The 16,249-nt window shown below is 42.7% G+C and overlaps 1 protein-coding gene across 1 annotated transcript in view; it reads right to left on the reverse strand.

Annotated features, from left to right (window-relative positions):
* Positions 1-16,249, reverse strand: part of MACROD2 (mono-ADP ribosylhydrolase 2) — a gene marked incomplete at its 3' end in the record, with an annotated part of 1,963,559 nt that overhangs the window by 531,182 nt on the left and 1,416,128 nt on the right. Inside the window, 1 exon segment of the mRNA XM_082670986.1 lies at positions 2,766-2,839. Coding sequence (XP_082527112.1) covers positions 2,766-2,839 — 74 coding nt within the window.

Raw genomic sequence — 16,249 nt, forward strand, 5'->3', positions numbered from 1 at the left:
TACTGTAGGAGCCCCTTAATTAGTCTTCCCTTTTCTACTCTGACATCTTTTAAGTTCATTCTCCAAGCAGCAACCAGAATTTAGTCATTTTAAAGGTGAATCTGATCGTGCTACCTCCCTGCTCCAAACCCTCAATGATTCCCCATCAAAAGACTGAGAATAAAAATCATGGACTCTCCATGAAACCACAACACTCTATGATCTGACCCCTGACCATTTGTCCAAATTTGTCTCCTGCTGTTCGTTCAGCCCTGTGCTCCATCCACACTCCCTCTCTTACCCTCTTGCAAACAGTAAACTCATTCTCCCCTCAGGGTTGCCTCTTGTCTTCCCTCTGTGTGGAATGTCCTTCCTCAAGACCTTTGTGTGCCTCGGCTTGCTCCTTCCCAGCGTCCAAAGCTTTGTTCCAGGATTCTGTCCTCAGAGCAATCTCTACATTCTCTAAAACCACATCCCCCCAAAACTCACTCCTCAATTACCTTGTTTTACTTTGTACTCTTTGAGCTATTTTATTTATTTGTTTCATTTATATTTCTCTTTTCCCAGACTGTGAACATCATAAGGAAAAGATTTTGTTTTTCACTGTTCTGTCCCTAGTATTAGAAAAGTGTCTAAGGCTTCGTGGGATTTAATAAATTTTCATCAAATGAGTGAATTAATGAATACCTAGCTTAAACAATCAAGATGCCAGAAGCATACCGCAATGAAGAGACAACTGAATAAGTCCTTAACCTAGTTTGTTTGTTAACAGAGCAAAAAATAAAACCACATATTGCTGGAGAGTCCATTTGTATAGCTTTTATCTATGTCCCACCACTTATAATTCAGTTATCAGGCAAAACCTGACTTGTTCAAATTCATTTAGCCAATGCGCATTGAAAAGAGAATTAGCACAGGCTATGATTAAAGCTGCAATGGCAAAAACTAAGTTGTGTTTCTCAATCCAAATTATCTAGATTTTCTACAATGAAACGAAGACATGAGCAAGAAAAGAATATGAAAGCGAAAGAAAGGACTCAAAGACAGAGTAGGCTAGTAAGGAGATCAGAGTAAAAAAAACGTTAAGTAGGAAACACTAAGCTAACAAACCTCTAGGAAAAAATAACGTTCTGAATAGTTTAGAGACAGTCTGTCAGTCGAATTTGTCAATGAGCTGTAAATGTGACCAACACATTTGCTCTTCGTCATCAACCCCTTGATGTTTTGTGTAGTTATGTGTACTCCCATCACATGCCAACATGGCACATGGGAACTTCCAACAGTGGGAAATATCCTCGGGTTATTATTTTAGTGGAAATGATAAATTTATACCAATATACCAGCTCATTTGTTAGTGTTTAACTTTGAAACACCTCATTTTTGCCAAGCAGATGGTCCAGGAGCCTTTACTATGACCGAGAGATATACTGAAGATTACCCGTTTTCAAAGGGACTAAACATCTCTCCCTGGCCTCAGGGGCATTCCAAGGAGAGGCAGGTCCGACTCTTGGCTCTGAGACTCCAAAGTCTTGAGCTTGTCACTTAACCTTTTGATTCTAGAGGAGGATAATGATAGCAATACCTATCCTAGACGTTCTGTAAGATTGTTGTGAAAATAAAATAATACATGTCGAAGAAATGTTTTGTAAACTGGCTATTTTAGTTCTTTTTTTCTGCATCTTAGAGGTTACTAAAGTTATTCTCTAAATTGAAGTTGTCATATGTATACCTTTTAAAGTAAGAGGAAAAGAAACAGCAAAAACCAAAGTATGTTTAGCCGTGCGGTCTTTACTTCTACTTGAAATGAACAATGTTCGTGTCTCTTTTAAAAATGTTGAAATTACAGTAATTAGCAAAAATGATGCTGTTGTTTCTTTAAACACACAAGAGCACCCTCTCATTAGGAAACTCCCATAGTCTCTTTCCATATCCAAACATTTCCAAATAATCCATCTCCTACCGAGGAGAAAGCTATATTCATGGGCCATCACAAATGGAACAAAATTCTTTACAGCACTCATGGGCGTATATGAGGAGAAAACCAAGATCGGAAGAAAAATGCACAACATTGTGTGTTGTGTGAAACCTATTTGCTGTAATAACATGGTAATTGCTAAACCTCTGAAATTTAAGCCTCCATAGCATCTCTACTTATTGAATTGCCTTGTTTACTTGAGTAAGTCTCCTGTTCATCACTACATACATCCCAAAGCTCTTATTAAATAAGCAGAATCGGAGGCATGATGAACACTTTGATGGAAGACTTTAGTTTCATAAAAATCCTGATCGTGACGATTTAGCTATCAATTATCCAACAGCACACTCAGAAGTCACTTTATAAAAGTGATTAGTTATAAATAAAGAGATCTTAGATTACTGAAAAAATTACCAAACACCAGGAATCCCCTGTCAACAAAGATAACTTCACTCTTTAAGGAAAATAGCACCAGATGATCCCTGAATTCTTCATCTTAACAAAATCCACCCTGTTCTCTCCTTTACACACAAATCCATATTATCTAAAGACATAAAAATGAGATCATGGCTAAATGAATCTGATCATTTTGCCCATCTTCACCACTGAAACCAATCAACATAATCCCTTCAGTCAATTAATTACAGGAAAGTATTCAATCACCCATGGAACCCAAATGAAGCAGCATCAGCTAGCTTTGGCTCAATGACTAGGTCAACTTGATATTTATGGAATAAATGTATCTGCCTTTTCGAAACTGATAATCGAATTCCAGCATCTTGTATGCTCACTGACTGTGTTTTTCTCCTACCTGGTGCTGATTCTTGGTCAGCCATTCCTTAATGGTGCTGAGGGCGATGACTGCAGCAGGCTCGTTTGGAAAACCTAAGTGAAGAAAAGAATAAAACAAATTTTTTTAAAAAGGCAAAGGCAATAGAGAAGTCAATCATGGTGTGATACTGGGTTTTTCTCATTTAAACAGTATTCATTTCAACCAATTAGTACTGAGCAAGGGAGACCTCAGCAATGTATACACTCTACACTGCGCATCACAGTATATGAAGCCTGTGATCCTATATACAAGGCATTAAGGGGGCTGGTCCTATGCCCGTCTAGAGCTAAAAGGCAATAAAGGACTAACTGTCTCTTCAGTTGCACGACGTCTATTAAAATATATTTACGGTTGCTTAATACCTTCCACAACATTTTCATATAATTTTCTCATATGAGGTATCAGAGTAATGTTTATTACCCTCAGTTTACAAATCAAGTAAACACGGGTCAGAGACTACATGTGGCTGAGCCAGGGACACTCCATCAGTGAGCTGGCACAAGACACAGCGAACAACCAGTCCCATAGCCATACCACTGAAAGCTACTGTGCGAATTCAAGGAAGGCAATGCCTGTTCCATTTAGAGCCATTGGAAATGACGTTTCACATGAAGACAATATGAAACGACCTGATTTTGTAGTACAGGTTTGGTTTTACAAGGGCAGGAAGAACGATGCACTTATAATACATCAGTGAACATGAGCACACATAATCAGAGTTTCTAAAATGCATCCTTTAGCGTATATAAACCAAGCACATTCGAGAACTTGCAGAATCATCAGACATTCTGCCAACAGAGATAAAAATATGTGAAAGAATAACCTTGTAAGTTACTTATTTATGGGGCAGAAAGAAGAAGAGATGGGAGTGACTGTTCTGTTGAAACGACTCTCTTCAAGCTCACCACTGGCTTCCTAATCAAGAAGGCCCATAGACTTTCAACCATTCTTCATCTTCTTTGGTATTAAATGTGTTTAACTAGTTTTTCATATTTCAATACGTCTTCCCTCTTGAACTTTTTAAAAAAGATTTTTAAATTGTTTTAAAGTGTACAATTCAGTGGTTTTTAATATGTCCACAAATTTGTGCAATCATCACCACCAATTTCAGAATATTTTCACTGTTCGAAAAAGAAAATCTGTACCCATTAACAGTCATTTCCCAATCTCCCCTCCCCCCAGCCCATCAACTACTAATCTACTTTGTCTCTATAGATTTGCAGATTCTTCTCCTAGATTTTTCAACACTGCCTTCTTCTGTGTCTCCTCGTACCTATTTGACCTCCCCTGGCTCCTTTTTCTAGGAGCATCCATTAAATGTCTGCCATTCCCAACATCCTAAACTCAGATGTCTGAGCTGATGCTATAAGCATCATCTACCAATATGTCCACGAGGACATCATCTTATCAGGGAGGCTCCCGTGACATTGTTCATGCAGACGAAGAAAGAGAGAGGTGTTGTTGAAAGGGGGAGATTAGAGATTTAAAAGACCCCATTTTACTGGAAGGCAAATACATATTCCAGTAGTTCATACTAATGGTTTAAATCTCAGTGGACTTTGAGAAAATGTGAGAGAGAAGTAAGAGAGGAGTTGTTCGTCCCCACTTCCAAAAATAAATGTTGCCTTTCTAATTAGGTTTCTACATGCTTTGTTAGGGAGTATATTAGGAAAGGGGACAGAATAAAGCAGGGCCAAGCCCCACGTGGTCACTGTCATATGAGAGAGAGAACCGCTGTCATATGAAAAACGTGCATAAGTTCTCAAATTTGCAAATTCATCTATGACATTTGGGATTATGGGTTTGTTTTGCATTGTTTTAGCCCTTCCTTAAATTAAAGCTTCCAAATGTAAAACTCTTAAAGTTAGAAAAACCTATTAGCTAATTCATTAAACAAATTATTATTTAACTAGAAAAGAGTATGTATATATACAGATACACGTATGTGTATATATGTATAGACAGATAGACGGACACACTTTTAATGAGTCTCTGTCTTTAAAGCCCAAAGTCTGGGGGGAGGAAATAAGAGGCAACCGCAACACAGCATTTAGGGATGTGGGGACATAGATGAAGAGCACTGAGGGAGGCTTTCTAGGAAAAGATAGAATGTCTGGGGGAGGGAACTATACGTGGGAAGCTGAGGAGACATTGTCCTCAGAAGCAAGCTATGAGCAGCAAGGAATTGATGGAAAAGGTGAGGGTGAGGGAAAGTAGATGGGGAGAAAGCAGGAGTCCTTGTGGGCTGCAAAGAAAAAGAAGGCAGCCAGGATGGGCGTGTGTGGTTAGGGGTTACCCAGAGGAGGCTTTTCAGTCCACCTTTTCCCTGAGTTTAACACCAACATTTGTAATCACCCAGATGCCTCCCCTTGACAGGCTCTAGAACCAGAAATGCAATGCGTATTCCTCCACAAAAGGAATCCTTCCTGACTTTCTGGTTCTGGCTTTACCTCCTCCCCAGTCAGTGCAATATCTCGCTGCTTCCCCTGCTGGTAACCGGGTCCTACAGGCAGCATCCCTCTGAAGGATCCTACACCACCCTGTTCTTTCCTTCTTTTCCCATTGATCTTATCCGAGGTCGGATCAGCTCTCAGCCCGACAATAGCAGGTGACTTGTAACTGTGCCCCTCAGTCTTCTCCCCTTCTCCCATCTATCCAGCACACCACTTTCAGGTGATTCTTCCTGAAGTATAGTTACCACCGCCTTACACAAAACAATGGCAGCCTTGGCCGACTGTCCAGCTCCTACAGAGTAACCTTTAGCACCTTAGCTTGGCATTATATACCCCGGGGGCCTTTCTAGATTTGTGTCTTAGCTTTCCCTAGTTATTCTCTTCCCAGGACAATCTTCTCCAACTTTTTGATATGTTTAAGAAGTATTTAAATAGTAAAATTATAGGGCTGTATAAAACTAATAAAGCCATAATCACTCTCAGTTGCAATGGCCATCCGCATTAACCTTTAGAAGGAATAATTCCCCACAGAGAAATTATAAAAGTTCTCCCAGAACCATGGCAACTGTGGTCTCTTCTCAATTATGTGTGATCTTTTGGTCACTTTCCCACATTCATCCAAACCTCTGGCACTGAGTTATCGTTTTCATCTCCACCTCAAGGACTGCTATAACCTTGGGCGGTTTCAGCATTCAGGAAGATGACCCACCCAGCACCTGGCCTGCCAGTTCCCTGACCTGGTCGTTTTTGACAACAACTCCCACCTTCCCTCCTCCCCAGACCACACCCTGGACCTGGATGTAGTATTTCCATTCCAAAGCTACTCTCTGAAAACCTGTTCTCTTTAGTTTGTTCAGCTACTTTCCAAGGAACGTCCTTTACAAGCATTTGCAGTCTGCTCTGTCCTCAAGCCACTCCCCAAATTAATACTAACATTTCTCCCCTGAGGGGTCTGACTCTTTTCTCTCATGCTGTCTTACTCTTTGTTTTCTCATTCCAGTCACACTGGCCTTCTCTGTCCTCTGAATGTGGCATGTTCCTTTTCACCTTCCTACCGTAAGGCCTTGCTCATGCTATTTCCTCTTCCTGAAATGATATTTCTGTCCTCTTTTCCCCAGCTTATTTTAACATTTGCCATGCCAACAAGGAAGGATCCTCCGATACAGATGACTACCCGTCTTATGCTTTCATAACACCACGTAACTTTTCCTCACAGCACACACCATAGTTGCAATTTGACATTGATTTATGTAAATGTTTGATTAATATTCTTCATTGAGCGAAAGCCCTAAGGAGACAGATGCCACACCTGTTTTTACTTATCACTGTATCCCTAAAATATTGCCAGCACATAGAAGATGATCGATAAATATGTGTTGAATGAATGGACCGTGGACTCGTGAGCCTTTGTATGGACAGCAGGAAAGGCTAATTACTGGGAAGTCAAGGGTGTTTAGCCCTAGAGTATGCGGAGGGCCAAGGGATTCTGAGACGTTCAAGCAGAATGACGTATCCACATTATTCTATTTCATCCTTGAGGGAAAACTATTGAGAAGAGGCATTTGAGAAAACACAACTCCGGGTGGGAAGATGTGCTGTCATTAATTAAAAGGGGAGGCAAATATCAAGATAAATATCCCTGAAAACATACTTGCTTTTCAGCAGTATATGTACATAACATAAAGTATGATGTTCAGGGTAAACAGCAACAGCGTGATCCTTTGTCCACTTAACTGCAAGACCCCAAGGGTTACGAGCAAGGCCAGTGAATAGACAAAGACAGATTTTTGCCCAGGGATGGGCTCCTGATGACAGCAAGGAGCTCGAAGGTCTCGACCGTATTCTGGTCACCAGGGGACTTTTGTTCACAAAAGCAGAATGGCCACCCAAAGGGAAGGTTGCAGACAAGCTTCAGATGAATCATTGAATTAGATGACATACAAAATCTCTTCCAAGTATGAGGGTCAATGAGGCCGAACCAGCCATTAATAATTCAGGGCCAAGCGTGCAGAGTTTGTGTGTGTGTGTGTGAGTGTGTGTGTGTGTGCGTGTGTGTGTGTGTGTGCGCGCGCGAGTGCGCCCACACGCGCCCAGGTGTGCATAGAATCTGCTTCTGTCACTCCAAGTCTGCTTAGTTCCTCATTCATTAGGATAGATTATTAAAATTAACTTTTGTTGTAAATGGTGACGCCGACTTACACAATTTATACAAGATTTTTAAAAATTCACTTTTGTATTTAAATTGCTTGCTAAATTTTTACATACACACACATGTGTATATATATAACCATTCCCAAATCCAGGTAGAAAACATTTCCAACACCCCAGAAAGCTACCTTGTCCCAGGTCAATATCTATCCCCTGAAGAAACTGCTATTCCCTCCGCTATTATCATAGATTAGTTTTGTCTGTCTTTCCACTTCATATACATGGACAACGTGCACTGTCTATATTTCGTTCAATATTATTCCTGCCTGATTTATCCATGTATCCATATATCCATACTACATCCACACACAGAGCAGAAGCTCACTCTTTTTCGTTGTAGTGTTATATTCCATTGCATGAATGAATGTTCCACAATTTACCCATTCTAGGGTTGATGGACAACTGGGTTACTTCCAGTTTGGGGCTATTGTGAATAAAGCTGTCATGAACATCCATACATGCCACTTGGTGAACACAAGCACTTGTTTCTGTTGACAGTACACCCAGGAGTTGGGGCTACGGGTCCAGAGGTTATCCAGATGCTTAACTCTGGTAGATTCTGCCAGTTTTCCAAAGCAGCTGTAGCAATGTACACTCCCAACAGAAACGTAAGAAAGTTTAAAATAACGTATTTATCTTTCTAGTCAGTTAACGTGTCAGGATATATAATTATATTTTCTTGACCACATTTAAAGCCATTAAGGATAGCTTTAGGCTAATCAATACCTTTTATAGCTAGAAGCTCAGACACGTTTTATGACTCACCTGTTTTCTCTCTACAAAGCAGTGAGTACTTAAACCATAAGGGGACAAATTCTGTCAACAGAACATCAAAACGAAAGAGGGAGAAGGGGGGACAAAACAAAAGAGGGGAAAAAGTGAAACAACGAGTTTGCAATGCCTTTCATCCATGGTACATCAAATACCACTTTAGACATTTTTTCTTACTCCGTTATTACCCGATATTTCACTTTTCATCAAGCTGCAGAAAGATACAGCAATGAAGACTCACTGAAGGTTCTACCCGGCCACTGAACTATTTGTTGGAATTGGGGAAAACCGGGAATGTTTTCAACACAGCGAGAGTGAATCTGGTTTTGACCTTGCCCTAGACGGTTTTCCTCTCTAGCTTTCATTTTTTTTTCATTTTGCTCTTGTTGATAATTCCCCAATATCTTTAACTTTGTCTATAGGCTCCTATGTGGAAACATTGTTCCCTTGTTACAAAACTCAAACATTTTCTATTGAAAATCTAGTATAGTCTGAAATAAATATAGATATAACTTACTCTGCTGGTAAAACAGCCCTTTTTGGAGGAAGAAGCAACGATCAACTTTTGTTTTAAACTTAGAATGAGGGTCTGCTTGCAGCTACAAATTGCTAAAGCATACAAAGGCATATGGTAATACCTTAAATCAATTATTTCTCAGAAGTTCTTAGCACACAAAAAAGTTTAAACTCAAACTGACAGGATACCAGGTACAATTAATCCATGCTTTAAAACATTAAGCCCATCTAACATTTACAGTCGAGCCAGGGCCTCTGTTTCTTGAATTTTCCCCTGGCATCCCTTTCCAGCCCAGTTTCCGGGAGTCACCTCTACTTTAACTGTGGATGCCTCTCTAGCAGTTGTAAGAAGAAAGCAATCTGGGAGATCAAGGTCCAGGCAAAGCTCAGAAATGTAAAAACTATTGTTTTTCCACCGAATTATTTTATCTTTAGCTGCACAATTTCTTCTTTAGTGGCCTTCACCTCAAAGGGGGTTTAGTCCATACCCTCCACCCTACCCAGCAGGGCACTTAGCCCAAGGCTGGGATGAAATACTAACAATTGTATGGAATCATAAATCCCCATGGCCACTGCATATTATTTAGAAAGTGGTTGCCATGCTCACCAGCCCTCAGGGTGACTATAGGTACCAAATTGGGGCGGAATGACTATAATTATCCAGAAATAAGCAGCAACAGTTCAATAAAACTCTCTGGAACTCTGCACACTAAATTCATGTCCACTTTTAAGCCCTCCCTCCCCATAAAGTCTTTAATGAGGAAAAAGCGTGCTGATTTAATTTTTTCTATTTACACACAAACCCAAGTAAAATAAAAAGATCATGCAATTATTATTTTTTATTTTTTTGCGGTACGCGGGCCTCTCACTGTTGTGGCCTCTCCTGTTGCGGAGCACAGGCTCCGGACGCACAGGCTCAGCGGCCACAGCTCACGGGCCCAGCCGCTCCGTGGCATGTGGGGTCTTCCCGGACCGGGGCACGAACCCATGTCCCCTGCCTTGGCAGGCAGACTCTCAACCACTGCGCCACCAGGGAAGCCCTCATGCAATTATTAAACGTGGGATTTTCAGCATTGATGAAAATCTCTGTCCTAAATGATGGGGATCACGTATCAGTGGGTTTATTAAAACGTTAACATCAGTTGATCTGGGATTGTCAACATTGACCGTCAATGTAAAATTACACTTCGATATTTCAGAGAGGATAGCTACAGTCTTTTTCTATCTTAGCACATGAGTTCTGGTGTGGGGACCAAATGGACATGAAACAATACACTTTATAAGCCCAGGTAAAAGGAGATGAAATGTGAGATATGTTTTGCTCAGAACATTCCTCACCAACCTCCCCGAACACACACACCCCTGTCCTGCATGCGAAAGAGAGGGAGAAGGACGCAGATGGAGAATGTGGTGGGCATGGGGAAGCACAGGGCAATGAATTTATTTTTTTTTTAAATCTCAAAACAGCTTCCCATCAACCCCCTCCCCCAGGCCTCCTTCCAACCCATAAAAGCAATTCTGATGGTATGATGGAATCAAATTACTTGAGAGAAATGAGGTGAAGGAGGCTCACCGTTAAGCAATTGCCGGAGCAGCCACTCAGACGATTCTGGCTAAAGGCTGAGTTTCACAAGAGATAAAACAGGTGAAGTAATAAGAGTGACACTGGCCTCTGTTACTGCAGTGAGCACGGCAGCAGAATGCTAAAGAGGGTGCCACTGGCTTCCCTCAGGAGAGCAAAAGGGCACACAGCAGGCAAGAGCGAGGCTTTCGCAGCCCGTCTTCAAGATGGTGGGGTCTTAGCTGTTGTTTGAAAGGGCAGGCTTTGTTACACGTGTATATAAACATAACTCGGCAGGCTCTGTTATATGCGTATATATACACAATATGGCATATTAATAAGCTGGATTGCCGTAGATGCTGACCGGGCCCTACATACGTCACTGTGGCACACGTGCCATCCTTGCATCCTGGCTCAACTTACAACCTCTGGCAGCTGCTGCCTTTTTACTGTGGGTTCTCACTGCCCACCTGTGGAGTAGGTCCGAAGTGTCAGGGAATCAAGGCCACCGCCAGCATCCTTTAACCCATGATTAGTGAGATGGTGGGTACGTGTCCCAGCTCACGTGCCCCCAGGAAGGCTGAGGTGCAGGCTGCAAGTTGCCCAGTGGGTCGATGCTCCAGTGGTCCACAGCAACAGTGCTCAGCAATGCACTCTGTTGGCTTCTTCCCTTCCTTGTCTCTCTTTCCCCACTCCCTTTCCTGAAATGACCTCCCAAATTCACTACTTGCCCCCAAACCCTGACCTCCGAATCTGCTTTTGGGGAAACCCAAACTATGACAGCCATCAACACCCATTCATGAACCTGAGAAAAAGAGATGCCACGTCTTACCTGGATAGCACTCTTTCTCTAAACTTTTCTAGTTGTCACCTCTGGCACATACACGGTAGAGAACGTTTTACAAGTTACTTAAGGACGCGGGGGAAAGAGTTGGGGAGCTCGCTACTCATCAGCATGAAAGCACAATCCTTTTTTACGTTGTGGGGCTGTAGAGGTCACAGGGCTAGGCTCACGTTGGCGTGAAGAGCTGCCACACTAGACAGAAATCTTGAAAAATAGTAAATTGTTGCTGCTGCTGTTAACATGTATCGAACACTTATTAGGTAGAAGTCACTCTAAAAGAAACACATGTAAACACTACGTAATCTTCACAACAACCCAAAGAAGAGAAAAAGGAGAAGAAGGAAGATGAGTTGGCTTCTAAATGACTTAGTGTCTTGAGGGAGGGATTGATCAAGGATGATTAATTTGAATTAATATTAAATATTTTGCAAGAGGTATGCAAAGCATAGTCTGTGTTGTACTGCCTTTAATGAACTTATTATCACTCACTAATGTGATAACTGTGATCCGGACCAGCATCCACTTGAAGAGGAAGCAATGATACTGCCTATGGCTATGGACGGGCATGGGGTGTGAGCCTAGGCTATTCGTAGGAGCCCTGCCAACTCTGGCTTCCACATAAAATAGCCCAAATCCTCAAAACTCCCTTCCGGATGTATGTAACCTTTCATTTTATAGAAGCAAAAAAATGATTGTAAGGGAACTCAAGCAAGGGCAGGGCCAGGCCCAAAGCCTGGGTCTACTGACTTCCCTCCATCCATCCACACTCTAGCCCAGGGCCTGGCATTCTGTTCTTCCCCACATCTCCACAGAATGGAGGCACGTTACCACAACCCCTCTCCTTCACAGACTCCGGTCCCAACGCAACACTGTTTCAAATTCCAAAGAAAGGAAATCAAACTGCAGGCCCCTGTGGTTAGAAAGCTTGTTCCCCAAGTACAGAGCTTCCTGTGAGGACCACACCCAATAGACCAGGGGCCACTGATGTTCTGCCCTTTCTCACACAGCAGCACTCAGTCTAGCATTTAATGTCTTCACTGCAGAGCATGAGTGGGGCCCAAGGAGGGCCACAGAAAAGCTGATGGTTCTGATGATGCAATTATTCCTCAGCATGTAGGTACCATCATTCCAGACACAATTAGAACCCGTACATTTGAAGCTCACCGGCTCACAGCAGAACTTCTGTGACATTATGCCTTTCCCAACGGCGCCTTACCCCTTCCTTTATTTTATTCAACTTAGTACTAATTTTCCTAGCAGGACCTATAGGATTGGTCATAACATAAAAAAGGAAAATTCTATACTTATTTGAATCTCCTCACACCCACTCTGTCATTTCACTTGACACTGTGTGCCACAGCCAGTGATACTCCAGAAATTCTACTCTGTTCAGCCCCAGACTTGAGTTACTGTTGCTTTCACCTCTTAAAAAAAATTGTGAAACAGGAAGTTTTCCTTTCCAGCTGTCTGCGCTCTGCAAAGCAGGTCGGAACGAGCCGCGTTTTTATGAGACACAAGCTGACCATGCAAGCTTCATCAGCTTCTCAATCTTACGAGCACCAGCGTCTACTTCTAAGGGTGGTTTTAAAACCATCTTCTGCCTAAGGAATTATAATAATGACCTGAGAAATGGCTCACGAAACAAATTCTACTCTATGCAAGCTGTTCCTATACCCCTGAATAAGTCTCTTGAAAAAGGAGATGAAAGATCTCACAGAATCACCTGGAAAAGAACTTTTGTCAAATTTTTTAAAAGAGCATTTTTCCTACAGGGCTAATCGAGGGAGTTCATTGAGGACATCACATTTGAGTAGAAAAGATTTATACTGGGATCAACTGAGAGATGAAAATGCAGTTTCTATTTCGGAACTGGTGGCATCTATGGGGCATGGACCCGGTGGCCAGTGATGACCTCATGTCCATACGAGGAGCCCCTAGTGACTTCCTCCACACTTATGACCAAAGTCCAAACCCCTCATTTTGGCTTGCAGAGCACTTCCACTGCCGTTGTCACAACCTGAAATGATCTGTCCCACGTGCTTGGCCACCACGCCATCTACCCCATCGGAATAGCAGTTCCATGAGGCAGAACCCTTATCTTATTCATTTTTCCACCTTCAGTGCTCAGAGCAAAGTAGGTGCCCAATAAGATGGTGTGTTAACAACAGGAACACGGGATATATCCAGAGTCCTGTGAGGCTCCCTCGCATCCTGCAGTGATTTTATGCCACCTGAGGCCTAGGAAAAAATCAGCCCTTGCACTGGAGGGCAGGAAGTGAATTAATTCTGTGCTGCTCTCTGGAGCCTGCTGGCCAAACCCCCTCCACATGGGACCTTGGTACAACCTAAAGGCATGGCTGAGGAGAATGAAAACTAGGTCCCCTTGGCTTTAGGTCCGATAAACACCTCTTGGGCTTCTGTCACCCTCGAGCAGGCAGAGCAGAGGACTTCCTTCAGGAACACATCAGCACACAGGGTCTCTAAGTTTTGCTGTCACTGACTCGCAGGCATGAAACTACTATGTCCCCAGAAGCTGCTTTTATGCCCCCACCTGCAGTCAGGTGCAAGATTCTCCTGAAGGAGTCACGCTGAAGACTGTCATCACAGCTCCCAGCACTGTTAACTCCGATCACCAAATATGGAAGAAGATGAGTTAGTCCCCAAAGCCCCTGATTACTGGCTTTTACTCCCCAATGACTGGTTGAATTCCTGTGTAAACTGCCATCATTCCAGGAATTCCTCTGAAAAGCTTCTCAGTGACCAACCCCAGGATGAGAAATACTCAGTGTGGACAATCTCTCCTCTCATGTCTGAATGCCGAGACAGACGCTGGTTGCAGCCGTCGACAATCTGAGGTCTGTCTGAACTAGTGTCTCAATGTTAGCATGTGGAGTTTTCCTATATAGGGATGAACCAGTTGGTGGAAACTCTTCTCTACCGTTTTATAGCATTTACAGTGGCAGCCACTCCTTTGCTGAGTGAGGCAGAGATGAGTGCAATCTTGGGGCCTAAAACTGTAACTAAAAAGAAAACATTTGATGTGATTTTTGTGATCAAAAATACATTATTTGATATAATTCAAGTCCAGCAGAGGACCTCACACTGAAGGTCATTTTCAAAGACATTCCAAAAGATACCAAGTGAAAAGTTCTGAAAATTTCCGTGTTGAGACGGAGGGCAAAGCTTCGTCCGATGTGAGCAGTAATGACACCATTAGACCGCTGTGTCTCTTTGTGACAGTTGAGTTTCTGAGTGCGCTGGATCGGACCAGCATCCCCAGTTCTACACTCTTCTTTGCTAGACCCTTTGCCATCTGGCTTTGCAGAGCCTGTCCCCATGGGTGGAGTGTATTTCTCTGCCCGAATGATGTCGAGTTTGGCCTTGTGACTTGCTTTGCCCAATAGGATGTGAGCAGAAATGAGGTTTTAAAAGCTCTTGCTGGCATAAAAAGAATGCCCCCAGGGAGGCCCCGCCCTTTCAAACTGGCACCTGAAATGAGACAGGTGGAAGAAACGGGGCCCCAGTAGAAGCCTGCAATCCAGCATGGCCAGACCAAGCCTGGCCTCCATCAGTTAAACCACAGTCAGCCCTCAGGACCGTGAACCAGAAAATAACTGCTATTTGCTGTCAGCCATTGGGTTTGGGGGTTGTCTGTAATGCAAAAAATCTGACGACACACTGAGCTAGAACTGTTAGTGAGGGAACATAAGCTGCTTCTGAAATCCCACTAAGGCCGCACAGCACCCAGGAGTCGTTTGTATTCTTATCTAGGCCTTTGCAATCTTCAGAAAGTGGTTTCACCGGTTGGCTCTTTGCCCAGGGTAAAACCATTATTTACATCATAAAGTCTGCATACTAGTTCAAGGATTCAAAGAGGCATGGGAACTGGTTTAAGAGAAACCCTGGAACAAGGGAAAGAGAAGAGGTCTTGGAGTCAGACCTACCAGACTCTGCATCTCCCCCTGTAAATTGCCAACTGTGTGAGCACAGTGCGTTTCTGTTCCTCAGGGTCCGCACCTGCAACGTAGGGATAAGGCTACTCTTATTGTGAAGATGAAGTTGTGTAAGTCACGTGCCTCTTGTTCATCACAGGTTTTCTTGTTTCAGCCCCTCTCCCTATATGTACTTTAATAAAGATGTAAGAAAGCTGAAGGATGTAAGAAAGCCTAAATGTAGGAGAATGCCGGTCAGCACAGGAGGCCTGGAGACCCAGCTGGGAGCTCTAAGGTCTTCAATCTGCCACAGGGCAGCGGCCACAATCGAAGGTGCATTCAATTTTCAAGATAAAGTGCAGTCTCACCATCTCCCCCAAGAACTTGGGAGTAGATTTACATTGCCTATTTTTTTCCAGATATCCCTTCCTGACACTTGAAAACACAATTTTTGGTAAGAGAAACAGGTATTCACAAAACTGACCTCATTTACAGCTAAACCTCTGAAAGAACTGTACCATACTTGCTGTAGTCTAAAATATACTTATCAACCTCCAAAAGAATCTTACTAATTAGATTCCCCCAAATCATGCCACTCTGGATTTCTAGTAATAGGAACACGTTTCTTTAAAGAATCTACAAGGAATTGGGAGTGGCAGGAACAATGGACTGATCCGTCGCATATATGATTTTTTTCTAAACAGTTCTATCTAGAACATCCCCTTCACTGGTTTTCAGATTTCTAAGTTTTACCCAAATATAAGATACTGCTCCTCAAAATGCCTAGAGGGATGTAATTGGATATGATGCCTGTACCACTTCCCTCAGACAGACAGAACCTGGCTCTTTCCTCTAAACCATAGCGAGGCATTTGGGGGATGGTCGGCGTTTGAGGGATGATAGAATAATGTAGAGACCAAAGAAACCACAGAATTGTAAAGTAGGACAACTGCATTTTCAAATGCAAATTTCCCACAATGTTCGTCATTGTGCATCTTAATAATGAATGACGATATTTCACAAACCATGAGCTCTAGACCAAGTTTGTGGTCAAGTAATGAAATCCTAGAAGGACATATTTCTCATCAAAAATCAATTTGTTCTCCTGCTGGAGCCGTATGTAGTAAGCAAACACAGGACAGCATGAAGTTGTAACGTGCCATGAAAACCTGCCGGGG

Source organism: Grampus griseus (genome assembly GCF_964374135.1).
Source record: "Grampus griseus genome assembly, chromosome: 14".
NCBI lineage: Eukaryota > Metazoa > Chordata > Mammalia > Artiodactyla > Delphinidae > Grampus > Grampus griseus.